Source organism: Danio aesculapii, chromosome 9 (assembly GCF_903798145.1).
Source record: "Danio aesculapii chromosome 9, fDanAes4.1, whole genome shotgun sequence".
Lineage (NCBI taxonomy): Eukaryota > Metazoa > Chordata > Actinopteri > Cypriniformes > Danionidae > Danio > Danio aesculapii.
In genome coordinates this window covers 673638-689177 of record NC_079443.1, presented here as the reverse complement: position 1 = coordinate 689177, position 15540 = coordinate 673638, and the positions used below count along the sequence as shown (strand labels likewise).

Below are 15540 nucleotides of genomic sequence, written 5' to 3'. Positions count from 1 at the left end.
TGGTGTTTCTGGAACAGTGCTATAAGCTCTACCCAACTGCTTAGTATTCAGTCTTTGACTTCCTTACACACGTTTTAAAATAAACTTTATTTAGAAAACAGAAAAATCCAGCGTTGCTTTGTGGATTTCATTCATTAGTAGTGCATCTCTGCAGAAAATGTCCTGCATTTAATAGTGTGTGTGTGTGTGTGTGTGTGTGTGTGTGTGTGTGTGTGTGTGTGTGTGTGTGTGTGTGTGTGTGTGTGTGTGTGCATTATCTTTTGGTGAGCGGCTCCAGCTGACTGCCTGTTAGCCTGTTGAACTCGCGGAGAATGTAGCTCTCCTTCCGCTGCATCTGTGGAAAAGAGAAACCGTAGGAGTTCACACTGCGTGAGTATCTGGGCTGATGGATCTGTGACGGGATGATACACACTGCTCACAAACACACACGAGAAATAAGATCATGTGCAAACCTGGAAATGCTGCATTAAATATATTAAACTGCCATTCAATGATGATTTACAAACAGAAGATTGAGGAAGTGTTTGGGTAGATGCATTGAACAAGGCGCAATCAATGATTTAGCAATGTGCGGCTGATCAAGCAAATGTTATTATAAAGCTGATTTATTCTGATATCGTGGGTCTTTAGCCTCTTTCACACATACAGACCTTTCCGGGACAATTGTCGCCGGCAAATTTGTTGAACACCATGCCCACCACAAGGAAACCATTCAGCAGTGGAGACACAAGCCTGATAAAGGTGACCTGTACCACCACTCAGTGCAAGCGAGGCATTGTGTGATGCATATATCAGAAAATAGAGATTCTTAGCTTTCAGTTGCTACCATATATAGGGATATTGGCCTAATAAAAACCTAAAATAATGCATCAACAGTAACCTAAGATGTGAAATGCATCTCTGCTGTCTCCTAGAGTGTGTGTTTGAGCTGAGAATAACACACAGATGATGTTCTCTAGCTCTCTGTTATTGACCCTTTTAGGCTTTGATCCCGATTGTGCTGCTTTAAATGCAAATGAGGTGTGCTTTTCAATACATTTATTCTCTTGAATCCTGTTCACGGTTTCCCCCCTAAAATGAAGAACCACTGCTTTTAGTTTTCCTGATCTTATTAGTTTCCCACAAGCCTTGTTAAAATTTGTCATACCTCGTTCCACTCCTCTTCGGTCTCGTGTCTGTATCCCAGTAAATGGCAGATGCCGTGAGCTGTGACCACCTGCGGGACACACACACACACACACACACACACACACACACACACCCGTATATCAGCAGGACTGTAAACACTGAACACACTCAGGTCATGTCCACACTAATAAGTTTAAAGCATATTTCTCTCTCTGTTTCGTTCTTCCGTCCACACTGAGACTCTTTTAGGAAACTAAAACAGAATCTTCTGAAAACACTGTCCAAAGTGGATAAATGTGAAAACAGCCTCTTAATGATGATCATTTTAGTCATGTGACGCAGTCATGTGAGCAATCCAGCTAACATGCTGGAGGACACAATCACAGATGTTTTGCAGCTACATTAACCCTTGTGCACTGTTCAGATCTCCTCTCCTTGTGTTATGTTCGGGATTAAAACATCCACTGCATTAAACTGCTGTAAAGATGCATCAGATTAATATTTTATTCACTTTTTTTTTTTTTTTACATAAATCTGTTAATTGACCTCAGCATCACACTGTTGCTGCACATCCATGATGCCAATCTCCCGTTCCACCACATCCCAAAAGTGCTCTATTGGATTGAGCTTCTGGTGACTGTGGAGGACATTTGAGTACAGTGAACTCATTGTCATGTTCAAGAAACCAGTCTGAGATGATTGGGGCTTTATGACATGGTGCGTTATCCTGCTGGAAGTAGCCATCAGAAGATGGAGACACTGTGCTCATAAAGGATGGACATGGTCAGAACAATACTCGGGTAGGCTGTGGTGTTGACACCATGCTCAATTGGTACTAATGGACCCAAAGAAAATCTCCCCCACACCATTACACCACCACCACCAGCCTGAAACCGCTGATACAAGGCAGGATGGATCCATGCTTTCATTTGTTGAGGCCAAATTGTGAGCCAAGCATCCGAATGTGTCAGCAGAAATGGAGACTCATCAGACCAGGCAACGTTTCTCCAATCTTCTACTGTCCAGTTCTGGTGAGCCTGTGTGAATTGTAGCCTCAGTTTCCTGTTCTTAGCTGACAGGAGCGGCACCCGTGTGGTCTTCTGCTGCTGTAGCCCATCCGCCTCAAGGTTGGACGTGTTGTGTGTTTCAGAGATGCTCTTCTGCAGACCTCGGTTTGTAACGAGGTGCTTATTTGAGTTACTGTTGCCTTTCTATCAGCTGGAACCAGTCTGGCCATTCTCCTCTGGCATCAACAAGGCATTTGCGCTCACAGAACTGCCGCTCGCTGGATATTTCCTCTGTGTCAGACCATTCTCTGTAAACCCTAGAGATGGTTGTGCGTGAAAATCCCAGTAGATCAGCAGTTTCTGAAATACTCAGAGCAGCCCGTCTGGCAGCAACAACCATGCCACGTTCAGAGTCACTTAAATCCCCTTTCTTCCCCATTCTGATGCTCGCTTTGAACTGCAGCAGATCGTCTTGACCATGTCTACATGCATTGAGCTGCTGCCATGTGATAAATGCCATACCTAATAAAGTGGCCGGTGAGTGTACATTGTATACTTTGCCACACTTAACCCTCATTAATATTATGAAAGTCAGATCTAATCTACTTTATTTAATTGCTTGGCCTAATCTAAATGTACCCTGTGATTCCTGATGTGCACATTTGTGTAATCATTATTACCGTCAGCGTCTGGTGCAGATCCTGCTTGGTCTCTTTACACTGCTGCATCACATACTCCACCCCTAAGAAGATGTCCCCTAGGTTGTACTCGTCCCTCTGTAGGGCACATGGCACTTTTCCTGGCCTCAGGTCTTCACAGTGACACACAAACACAAGTCATTTACTGTGCTCTGGGTAGTAATGGATCATAGGGATGGCCAATATAGACACAATATTCACAAAATATATCCGAATTATTGCAATCATGAAGAGTGATGTGTTCACTGAGGGACAAAAAGCCCTGTATCTCTACACTCGACTGATGTTGAGAATTGAGGTAAATGTCTGTAAATCTGTTTGTAAACAAGCTCATGAATACAACAGTATTGCACATGTGTGACTGACTGTTGCAGAGAGCGATTGTGGTTTATTACCATAAGTCTGGATGTTTATTGGTGTTTGCTAACTATAAGATAGCCCATCCCTAAAGGTTTACATGTAATCCAGATTAGGTTATCAGACTCCAAATATCAAGCACTTTTAATTAGAGTAAACTCTTTAAAATATTCATTTGATGTGTATTTTTTAAATTCAATGTTTAAAGTAATCCCTATTAAGGAGAGGGGGCGGAGCATAGAGTAGCTCCTCCCTTTTTTGAAAAAACCGTCAATACAATAGTTTATCAGCTCTGCCAGTGAGAGTGGTTGAGCTCAAGCACATCAAATGAACAGCCAATGAAAAGAAGGGGGTGGGCATGTCAGATACTAGAGATCATTTATTGGTCAGAAGATTTAATGAGAAAAAGTATGAGGAGACGGCAAAATAAAATCGGTGGCTGCATCCTAATTCGTATACTTCCATACTATATAGTACGCTAAAACAGTATGCGAGCCGAGTAGTATGTCTAAATTCATAGAATTCGAAAAACAGTATGCGAGCAGTACTCTGATGACCCACTACTTCTGGCGAGATTCAGAAGTGCACATCGGATGGAGGCTTTCCTATGATGCACCGCAGGAGAATTCATGAATGGGAGTGAAGCAACACAATTGATACAGGTAGGTCACGTGATCATAGCAATATGGCGTACGTAGTATGTCCGAGTTCCATTCAAACTACTCTCATTCATACTGTATAGAACATACTTTTCTAACGGCAGAGTAGTAAATTCAAATGCAGTACCTACTGCGTAGTAGGCGATTTTGGACGCAGCCTAAATCGCTAGTCGCTGCTTTTTATTTATTTTTATTTTTTTATATTTTATTTATATATAGTATAGTATACCCTAGAGTTGTAGAAAACTACAGTATTTAGTCGTTGATTATATTGCTCAAGTTGTCATGTTAACATCTCCACTTAAAGAAACCCACTGTGGTCTAGATGGGATACAGCTGCAGAATCATCAATATGGCGCAGAAGGGCTGGCCCATAAACTATATTATATCGAATCGCGATAAAATTTGTCTAACAATAATAAGCTCTGGACTTTTTTACTCTATACTGCTCTAAGAGCCAATCACAGCAGAGATGTGCAGCAATGGTAATCTAAAAGTGTGCTGATATTGGAGAAGTGCTGAATTCTCGGCCACCATTTAATGGACCCTCTAATTTCTGTGGGTTCAGTCATTGTTGGGGTATCCTCTTAAATGTTGAAGCATTAACAACTTTTATCGAAAATATATATCGTTATCGTTCAATATGGAAACTAAATATCGAGATAACATTTTCGCCATATCGCCCAGCCCTTATGCCATAATTGTGATGCTTACTACAATAGTTAATATTTTTACAGCACTCTGAGGGTTGGCGTAGACGATAATAACATACAATATAATAGGTAATTGAATAAACAATGTGAATATTTGGTTTAACTGTTTAACATTACTGCGATGATTTACTGGGGTAGGATTCGACGTGGATAATTTTATAAATAATTCTTGATAACTACGCAGTAGAATGTACCATATAGTTGTAGAAAACTGCAGTGTTTAGTCGATTGCTTATAGTTACAGTTGTCATGTTACCATAGCAACTGTAGAATTACCCAACATGTGAATTATTGTAGTTGTTGTGTAACCATAAGCAACTGTAGAATCTCCACAACAGATTAATTACTATAGTTGTTGTTACCATAGCGACTGTAGGATCATCACAACAAATTAATTACTATAGTTGTGTTACCATGGCAACTAGAATCTCCACAACAGATCAGTTACTATAGTTGTGTTACCATGGCAACTGTAGAATCACCACAACAGTTAATTACTATAGTTGTTGTATTAACATAGCAACAGTAGAATCACCACGACAGTTCAATTACTACAGTTGTTGTTATTATAGCAACTGTAGAATCACCACAACAGTTTAATTACTATAGTTGTATTAAATAGCAACGGTAGAATCACCGTAACAGATCAATTACTAGTGTTGTTACCATAGCAACTGTAGAATTACCACTACAGATCAGTTACTGTAGTTGTGTTACCATAGCGACTGTAGGATCACTACAACAGATTAATTACTACAGTTGTTGTGTTACCATAGCGACGTAGGATCACTACAACAGATTAATTACTACAGTTGTTGTGTTACCATAGCAACTGTAGCATCACCACAACAGAATAATTCACGTAACCTACTTATCGTAAAGCACTACAGTATAGTTTATTTGTATTATGTTAAGTGTAGTCACAGAGGCTCTTCTTGCTCCAGTCTGACAGCCGCGGTGTGTACCTCATAGAAGGGGAAGGACAGCACGTCTGTGGGCTGGTTCCTCCGCCGGTAAGTGTGGTTGATGCGCTGGATCTTGCGGTTGTCCACGCAGATGATGCCCATGTCGAACTTTTGCACGCCGAAGATGTGTCTGAGGATCTCCACATCCCTGCGGAGCCGCGCGCGCCTCACCGGAACCACATTCTGTAGATTCCGCACAATAACACCCATCACTGACCGCACAACCGGCGGGGGAACGGCTGACCGACACACCGGGAACACCGACGAACATCTAACGTTACAGGGGACACGCGGGAAAACAGCGGTCATTTCCAACACACTCGCATGATCTTCACTTTCACCCTGTTCATTGATTCGGAAAGTGACACTACGCATGCGCGTCAGCAAGTGAACTTGAAGGGATACAGCCGCGGCCGGAAGTTATATTTGTTAACGTCTACTCAACCGTAACAGTAATGCAAAAACTAATTATACCGAATATTGTGACATAACTCAAATTGTGTTTTGTTGATGTTTACACCCATCCTAACCATGAACACAACCCTCACAGTAATGTAAAAACAGTAATTAAACCGAGAATTATTCATCAAATTACCCATAATGTATTATTTTATTAACGTCTAACCCTAAACACAACCCTCACAGTAATGTAAAAACAGTAATTAAACCGAGTATTATTCATCAAATTACCCATTATATATTATTTTATTAACGTCTAACCCTAAACACAACCCTCACAGTAATGTAAAAACGGTAATTAAACCGAGTATTATTTATATTATTCATTAAATTACCTATTATATATTATTTTATTAACGTCTAACCCTAAACATAACTCTCGGTAAATTCAAAATATGAATTGTTGTAAAGTATGACAAAATTATACATTATTAATGTGAATATCCGCAGCTGTATCTCTTCTAGACTTCACAGTGAACGACGTCGGGGGAAAGACAAATAAAAGTCTCATAGTTGTTTTATTGTTTATTTTATTTCAGGTTTGTTTGACAATTGACAGAGAAATTACACATTAAAAATAGAGAAATATACAATGTACATAATTAGACAGAAGGCTTTTTTTCATCTGCAGTCCCCGGACTGATTGTAACGAATCACCCTAAAATATAATTAATCCAATTTATGAATACAGGCTTCAAATTTATATGAATTTACACCATTCCTAAAAAAATGAACAATCCACAAAAAAGTGAACTACACCCTCCTCAAACCAGTATTTTACTCAAGCATACACCGCTGTGAGGAAAATAAAAAACTATAAACCGTTGGCTAATGAGTTTCCTTAATAAACATTTAAATGTATTTATTAAAATAAACGCTCATCTATTATTATTATTATTATTATGATAATATTATTTATTTCGATCAGACCGTGATGTAAACCGGAAGTTGAATGTAGGAGCTTCCGACAGTGCTTGTGGATTCCTGCTGGAGGTCACTTTGCTTTAAAAGGTAATTAATGCGACATTCTGCGAACAAACACATCTTTTGCTGCCGTTTTAATATTTACACTTTAATAGTGTATTAATGTGGCCGTGAGAGCAGCTAATGCTAGTTACTAGCTCGTTGGTTTATATCTGCGAGACTGAAGCGCTAGTCAGTTGCTTGTCTTCTGCTCACATTATGAGTTTAGCCACTGTAGTACACATGCTTGGTCTACATTTTAACCTCCTGTTGTGTTTGTGGTTGTTGCTTCTGTGTAATGTGACTCACTGTGTATTGACTCGTCATTAGTCCCCGACATTCAGTTTCAAACCCGTTCAGTTCTGTGCTCCTGTTATAGTTTCAGCCCCAATATACCAGACACAAGCACAAGGCTTAATTTCTCGAATTAAAGTAAATAAACTATACGAATGAATGAACAGTTTCAACCATATGAGATTACACAATAAAAGCAGGACCAAAATGCAGAAAAATGTTGCATCTGTAACGCTGGACCTGCTCAGGTGTTTTTGCTAAAGCTTCATCACACTGGTGGTTTTATCGTCTGATATGAAGCTCATGTGATATTAGAACAGCAGGGAGTGTGTGTGAGCTGTAATTTCTCCTGTGGTGTGTGTGTGTGTGTTGAGCAGCAGATATGGGTGGAGATCATGGACACGCTCACGGTAAAACCCCCCTGCCGGACTACAGACAGTGGAAGTGGGAAGGGACGCCGCTGGAGGTCGTGCAGAAGAAACTGGCTGGCAAAGGACTGAGAGACCCCTGGGCTCGGTCAGATCACACACACACACACACGCACACACACACACACATGCATATATACACACACTACAGTGCAGTAGGTGTAGGGTTGAAAATCTATAACTATCTGTATATAAAAACATAGTATAATGCCTATTTCATTTTAGCTAAGTAAACGTCTGTGTGTGCGTGTACTTGTGTGTGTGTGTGTGTGTGTGTGTGTGTGTGTGTTTCAGGAATGAAGCATGGAGGTACAAGAGCACCTTCAGCATCCCCATCTCCCTCAAAGACGTGTTCCTGCGCGGCTTCAAGTACGGATTCGCAGCGTTTTGTGGGTCTCTGGCGGTGGAGTACACCTTCTTCCCTCCGGAAGAAGAGCAAACACTGAGCGCGGTGTGTGTAAAGACTGTGTGTTCGCTGCGGGTTTGATCTTCACACGAGCCTGTCCTGAGCTCCTAATACATTCAGAAAGTACATTCATCACTGATTCCCTCTCTAGAATAAATTAAATGATCTGATGAGGCCTCAGTCTGATTGTGTTGGATGTCGTAGGCAAGCTTTCAGAGCCACGATGAGGGCTCAAACTCAATAGACTTAAAATCTGCAGAAATCTGTGTATTTCTGTGAGTGCAGATTCTGTGTGGGCGTAGTTATAAGATGAGATATAGCTCTACAATATAATCTCACACTGCACACTTTACAATAAGCTTCCATTAGTTAATATTTACTAAAATGAAGAGAACAATGAACAGCACATGGTGCTTTGAATGTTTCCTTTCCTTCATCTGTTCATAAAGATGCAAATCTAAGTAAATATGCTGCCCGTGACGTCTTCAGGATTTCCTCATTTAATATTGAGTTTCATGGGGACGGATTAGGAAAGGAAATGTTTATTTTAATGGAGGAATGTGTTTAACTTGTCTTCCTGCTAAATGGAAATAGCTATCGATACAGGAACATATAAGCAGAAGAGGTCATTTCATTACAGTTATAATAATATACTTGCCTGATTACTGTATATAGTCCATCAGGGTTCAACGCTAAGGATTTTTTCTACTGACCCGCATATGTGCCTGTCTTAGCCACGTATTTTAAATAGTGTGTCAAAAATGACGTCTGTGAATCTAGAAATTACATATTCTAACAATGTTAATAAATGTATTATGAGCTAAATTCAAAGTGTTATCCAAACAAAAAGAGCAGTATGGAAAATATGCAGGTATTTCATTGCAAAACAAAAGGTGGCTGACTTGCTAATCTGAGGGGAAACTGCAGAACATCAATTATTTCCATCATGTTGTAAATGTCTGCTTTAAGATGTGAGAAACAGACATTTTCTTTTAGCTTTATAATTGGATGTTGCTGTCATGTTGCCGTCTCTTCGCTGTACTGGATGTTATCAGGTTACAGAAAAAATAACATGCTCACATCATCCAATAAGATAAGAGGAATCGAAAAACAATATGTGTTTACGACACCACGACAACAATATGGGTGTTTAAACTAAAGTGACAAGACAGCCCGACCGGGCCAGTAACGATGCTGTCTACTGACCCGAGTGTCTCGCACGCTGGCCCCGGGCCATCAGGCAGTCCTTACTGTTGAGCCCTGTCAATAGTTTTGTAGTGCCAGTGGTGTAGTGGTTAGTGCGTCGACACATGCAATCCGGTGGCCACGGTGACCCGAGTTCGATTCCCGCCTTGTGGTCTTATTGCCGATCCTTCTCCTCTCTCTGCTCCCCATGCTTTCCTGTCAACACTCTCTACTGTCCTGTACATTAAAGGAGAAAACCCTGAGAAAAAATATTGAATATTATATTACATTTAAGAGAAAAATGAATGAGAAATGAGTGAAAATGGAAATATAAGGTATAAATTGAGAGAAGTAATTGTTTTATTTTGTTATTCGGATGTTTTGCATAACACAATTTTTTGAAAATAATATATATTTTTTTTGTAGAAATAAATTATAATAATAGTATATTAAGTATATAATAATAACAAAATTATAATAAGAAATTGTTTATTCATATTCATCTACTCAGAAAATTGTGTTATTCATTTAAAACGTATTGGAGTGATACATTTATTGTTTAAAACATTTTAAAGTTTTTTTCAATTAAAATTAAAAGGTCATGTTTGACTCCAATTTAGGAATTAAATGAGTTTCATTTGTATTGTAAATTAATTTTAAGTAGTTTTTATTATAGTTGTTGTGTTACCATAGCAACTGTAGAATCGTGACTAGTTTAATTACTATAGTTGTTGTTGTTTCCATAGCAACTGTAGAATCACCACGACAGTTTAATTACTATAGTTGTTGTGTTACCATAGCAACTGTAGAATCACCACAACAGATTAATTACTATAGTTATTGTGTTACCGTAGCAACTGTAGAATCACCACAACAGTTTAATTACTATAGTTCTTGTTTCCATAGCAACTGTAGAATCACCACAACAGTTTAATTACTATAGTTCTTGTTTCCATAGCAACTGTAGAAATCACCACAACAGTTTAATTACTATAGTTCTTGTTTCCATAGCAACTGTAGAATCACCACAACAGATTAATTACTATAGTCCTTGTTTCCATAGCAACTGTAGAATCACCACAACAGATTAATTACTATAGTTCTTGTTTCCATAGCAATTGTTGAATCACCACAACAGATTAACTCAAGTTCTTTACTATAGCATGGTTGAAAAACACTGCAGTATTGACTGTAGTTTCCTATAGTATTTTTTCACGTGGGCTTTGTCGGATCTAAACACATTCGACTTTTCTCTGCTGAGAGTTTTATTTTGGATTTGTCCTGCCAGTAAAGGAGGAACGGATGGACTTTACCGCCAACATGAGGAGTGAGTGAAACACTAGGCGATCATCATAACACGAGTCTGATGGTGAAAACATTTTCACACTTACTCGAGATGATCGTCTCTGTCATATATAGCTTTCTCAATAACACGAACAATTGAATAATATGCTATCTTTCACAATTCATATTGTTATCGAATAATTTAGTTCTATTTAATTTCATCATAATCTCCGTAGTCGCGGGGATGACGTAGTGGTACGTTCCTCATTAAGCTACTTCCGCTTTCCTTTTCGTCACCCACTCGTTCCGCTTATTTCTGGCGCTCCTTCAGTGGTCAAAATGCCGAAGTCCTCATTTCTACATTTCTCACGATCCACACAGGAGGTAAGATCGACTCATTTAACCTTTTACTGCAGGATATGTCAAGATAAAGCCGCTCTGCATATTAAACCCGTTACGCGCTCACAAACTCCACACGCCAAACACTTTCAGGTATTAATATGAGGTGTATCTGATCTGAGTGTGATGATAATGGTGTTAAACTGACTGTCATAAAAAAAACAAAGCTTGAAGGGGATTTTATTGACACATTAAGGTGTTTATTTATTTATTTATTTTTCATTAATATCAGGGTAAAAATAACAACATCACACAAATTTGTTACAAAGAGTGTACATGAGTTTTACAGAGAAGTAGCATCACATAGGCACATACACGAGAAAAGACAACAACAAAAATTAATAATAACATAAAATTATGTGTTAAGAAAATTAAAAAAGGAAAATAAGTGAACAGTTCTAATAGGAAGCAATAGTTCTACTGTACTGTTGAGTTTCCTTTTCTAACAGCAGGTGTACGTTGAGAGAATTTACAGCGGTGTATATGGAATTTAGCAAGGATTAAAAGAAGATTAATAATGAAATATTCCTTGCTTTTATCATCAGGAGTATTGAAAAAACCCAATAGGATATCCTTAAAAGAGAACAAGAATCCCGGTAGTATTTTGCGATGAATGACCAGGGAAAGTTCAATCCAAAAGCATTGTGTATGAGGGCATTTCCAAAACATATGACCAGCAGTTTCATTGGGTATATGACAGAAACAGCAGCATGTCTCTATATCTGACTTAGATTTTACCCAGCCAAGACATTTCTGAAAAGATTTGTCTAACAGTTTAAATGAAATTTCTCTAATTTTGTTAGTTATTATATATTTTACAGATAAAGACAGACCTTTTTTCTATTGAATCTGGTCATATATTTCCATCCAAATAAACTTCACATATGGGGTTGTTACAGTTTCCTTTTGAAAGAGAGACCTGATTTTGTAATTACATGAGGAAGGTTGTGATAAATAAACATATTTTTCCCACTGAAGTTTCCAAGGGGTGCAATGGCACGGACGAAACATTGAATGCTCCACCATTGCCTCTAAAAAGCATTATAACAGCTTTAGGAATTGCATCCATTACAATGGAAAATGCTTTTGGAGTGACCGGGAAACCAAACTTGCTCAAAAACTCTTTATAATTTAAAAGAAGACCTTCTGAATTAAATAACTAATAATAATATATAATAATAAAGATTTGTTTTTATACAAAATGTCCTGATTGTTCCAGTTAAATATTGATGAGGAGAAAAATAGTGTTAGTAAATCAGTGACCATGCGAGTAAAGCTTGCTTATGAAAATTTGATAATTTATAAGGGATCCTAGCAATCTATAGTTACAAATCAGTAGAAAAGGGAGACCACCCAGTTTGAAAAAATAATTTGGGATAAAATTCCAAATTGAGTTTGGGTTACTTATAAATTGCCTCATTGCGGTGTTTTATGAATGATGGTGATGATGTCATTTAACCCTTTAGCAGCCATTTTGTTTATGAATGGTTTCATTCATAGTTGTGTTATTAATACTGTCCTGTCTGTGTGAACCTGATCCTGTTCTGCGTTTACTTCACTGCGGTCTTTCTTATTTTAACATGGGCAGCACGTTGGCTCAGTGGTTGCTGGTTCGAAGGTCTCTAGTTCGAGCCTCGGCTGGGTCAGTTGGCATTTCTGTGTGGAGTTTGCATGTTCTCCCCGTGTTGGTGTGGGTTTCCTCCGAGTGCTCCGGTTTCCCCCACAGTCCAAACACATGTGCTATAGAGGAATTGACGAACTAAACTGGCTGTAGTGTCTGAGTGAGTGAGTATGGGTGTTTCCCAGTACGGGGTTGCAGCTGGAAGGGCATCTGCTGTGTAAAACATATGCTGGATTAGTTGGCGATTCATTCCGCAGTGGCGACCCTGATGATCAAATGACTAAGCTCAAGGAAATTTTTAACATTCTGCATTTATTTCCACCATGTTTTTATTTATTTATTTACTTTCTCTCTCTCTCTCTGTTAGTATTCAAATAGTAAACAGCTCTTTTGAATTGTAAGTAATATTCAATTTAATTCAGTGGACTGTTTTCACTGTGCTTTTGAAGAAGTAAACGCAGGCTCGGTGAGCAGAGGAGACTTCCTTAAAAATAACATGACAAAATGTCCTCTTCTACAGCATCTGACCACTATTTCCACACACAAACTGAATAAAGTAGTAGAATTCTACAGGAACTCACTAGCAGTTTGAGTTTCCTGTAAATTTACAAGCACACTGCAAATTAATAATTACAGTAGTCATGTAAAAATACAGCAGAATTGTAATTATTTATTAACTGAGGGCTTGTAAATGTAAAGTCTTACTGGCAAATTTGGTTACTGTGAATTATTTTGTTTACAATATCGGTTTTGATTTCAGCCAAGTGTGTTCTCTGGTCAGTGTTGGTGATGTCGGCTGTGTGTCACTCCGTCAGTCAGATCTTAGCTGAGCTCAGTGCTGATGAGTGTCGGAGGATCTGCTATCTGTGCGGCGCTCTGGACACACACTCAGAGCTCACACACTCCTCAGAGCTCAGAGTCTGCACACAATCGCTGCTGTGCCGGAGCGAGCGTGTGTTTCTGCTGGAGCTCCTGCTGAGGATCAAACGCTACGACCTGCTCAGACGAGTGTTGAAGAGCAGCAGGAGCATGGCGGAGACTCTGCTGAAGAACCAGCACACACTGCCAGAATACAGGTGAGCCGACTGTAGAATCACCACAACAGATTAATTACTGTAGTCGTTGTGTTACCATAGCAACTGTAAAATCACCACAACAGATTAATTACTGTAGTCGTTGTGTTACCATAGCAACTGTAGAATCACCACAACAGATTAATTACTGTAGTCGTTGTGTTACCATAGCAACTGTAGAATCACCACAACAGATTAATTACTGTAGTCGTTGTTACCATAGCAACTGTAGAATCACAACAGATTAATTACTGTAGTCGTTGTGTTACCATAGCAACTGTAGAATCACCTCAACAGATTAATTACTGTAGTCGTTGTGTTACCATAGCAACTGTAGAATCACCACAACAGATTAATTACTGTAGTCGTTGTGTTACCATAGCAACTGTAGAATCACCTCAACAGATTAATTGTTGTTGTTGTGTTACCATAGCAACTGTAGAATCACCACACAAGATGAATTACTGTAGTCGTTGTGTTACCATAGCAACTGTAGAATCACCACAACAGATTAATTACTGTAGTCGTTGTTACCATAGCAACTGTAGAATCACAACAGATTAATTACTGTAGTCGTTGTGTTACCATAGCAACTGTAGAATCACCTCAACAGATTAATTACTGTAGTCGTTGTGTTACCATAGCAACTGTAGAATCACCACAACAGATTAATTACTGTAGTCGTTGTGTTACCATAGCAACTGTAGAATCACCTCAACAGATTAATTGTTGTTGTTGTGTTACCATAGCAACTGTAGAATCACCACACAAGATGAATTACTGTAGTCGTTGTGTTACCATAGCAACTGTAGAATCACCACAACAGATTAATCACTGTAGTCGTTGTGTTACCATAGCAACTGTAGAATCACCACAACAGATGAATTACTATAGTTGTTGTGTTACCATAGTAACTGTAGAATCATCACAACAGATTAATTGCTGTAGTCGTTGTGTTACCATAGTAACTGTAGAATCATCACAACAGATTAATTGCTGTAGTCGTTGTTACCATAGCAACTGTAGAATCATTACCGCAGATTCATTAGTGTAGTTGTTGTGTTACCATAGCAACTGTAGAATCACCACAACAGATTAATCACTGTAGTTATCTTATCTCTTATGTATCCCAGTCAATTTTTGGACAGTTTTCACCTGACAAATTAACCAAATGAATGAAAGTTGACCAAATGACCAATTTTACTTGTAATTTAATAATAAAAATAGTGAATTTACCATTAATACATGTTTTTTTCACTGGGGGCATCAGATTTTGTCACAGGCATTTCCCCGACTCAGAAAGTGTGTTTTTTTTTGTTTGTTTTGTTTTTAAGAATATCATGTCTTTGTGTTTTTTTTCTCCGGCTCATTAGTAAAATGCAGAGCTTTGTTGTGTCTTCAGAGTCCTGATGTGTGATGTTAGTGAGGAGATGGACACAGAGGACCTGAAGTCTCTGATATTCCTGCTGAGAGACACTTTATCAAAACACAAGCTGCAGAATGTCCAGGTAACTGTGCTCTTGTGTTTCCTGAATAAAGAATGTTCAGCTATTTATTTAAAGGGGCCGCTCACTCAATAATGAACTCACTGTTTACTCTCCTTCAACTGGTTCCAAACCTGTTTAAGTTTCTTTCTTCTGTTGAACACTAAAGAAGATAATTTGAAGAATGCTGGTAACCTGTAACTATTGATATTGAACATTCTTCAAAATATCTTCTTTAGTGTCCAACAGAAGAAAGAAACTCATAAATGATGACAGAATTGGGTGAACTGTGCCTTTAAGGTTGCGCTTAAAGAAGTTAAACAGTTGTAACTGGTTGTGTTTTGGACAGTGCTCTGAACAGTGTTTTATTGTTGTATTGTAGAGTTTTCTGGATATCGTGGTGGATCTGGAGAAGCT

The 15540-nt window shown here is 38.7% G+C and overlaps 3 protein-coding genes across 3 annotated transcripts in view; 2 read left to right on the top strand and 1 right to left on the bottom strand.

The window, feature by feature from the left end:
• Positions 1–68: 68 nt before the first annotated feature.
• On the bottom strand, positions 69–5809 carry LOC130234742 (endoribonuclease YbeY-like). Its single transcript, XM_056465029.1, has 5 exons — positions 5528–5809; position 4396; positions 2816–2946; positions 1148–1216; positions 69–334 (listed from the first exon to the last, which is right to left on the bottom strand). Exons 1-5 carry the CDS (start codon positions 5735–5737, stop codon positions 254–256), a joined length of 492 nt encoding a protein of 163 aa, XP_056321004.1. The 5' UTR covers positions 5738–5809; the 3' UTR covers positions 69–253.
• Positions 5810–6911: 1102 nt separating this feature from the next.
• On the top strand, positions 6912–8158 carry LOC130234569 (NADH dehydrogenase [ubiquinone] 1 beta subcomplex subunit 3-like). The gene is made up of 3 exons (XM_056464804.1): positions 6912–6997; positions 7621–7759; positions 7966–8158. The coding sequence occupies exons 2-3, from the start codon at positions 7626–7628 to the stop codon at positions 8156–8158; spliced, it is 327 nt and encodes a 108-aa protein (XP_056320779.1). The 5' UTR covers positions 6912–6997; positions 7621–7625.
• A 2686-nt stretch (positions 8159–10844) lies between these two features.
• The window catches only part of LOC130234568 (CASP8 and FADD-like apoptosis regulator), a 5197-nt gene continuing 501 nt past the window's right edge, over positions 10845–15540 (top strand). Inside the window, exons 1-4 of the mRNA XM_056464803.1 lie at positions 10845–10930; positions 13327–13642; positions 15042–15147; positions 15506–15537. Of these exons, the coding sequence (XP_056320778.1) occupies positions 13356–13642; positions 15042–15147; positions 15506–15537 (425 nt within the window). The 5' untranslated portion in view covers positions 10845–10930; positions 13327–13355. The remainder of the gene's footprint in view (positions 10931–13326; positions 13643–15041; positions 15148–15505; positions 15538–15540) is intronic.

Coding starts and splice junctions, on each gene's coding strand:
- LOC130234742 (XM_056465029.1), bottom strand. CDS start 5,737: ATGGGTGTTATTGTGCGGAATCTACAGAATGTGGTTCCGGTGAGGCGC. Junction 1,217..2,815: donor ATCTGCACCAGACGCTGACG/GTAATAATGATT, acceptor TGTGTCCCGCAG/GTGGTCACAGCTCACGGCAT. Junction 335..1,147: donor CCGAAGAGGAGTGGAACGAG/GTATGACAAATT, acceptor TCTTTTCCACAG/ATGCAGCGGAAGGAGAGCTA.
- LOC130234569 (XM_056464804.1), top strand. CDS start 7,626: ATGGGTGGAGATCATGGACACGCTCACGGTAAAACCCCCCTGCCGGAC. Junction 7,760..7,965: donor CTGAGAGACCCCTGGGCTCG/GTCAGATCACAC, acceptor TGTGTGTTTCAG/GAATGAAGCATGGAGGTACA.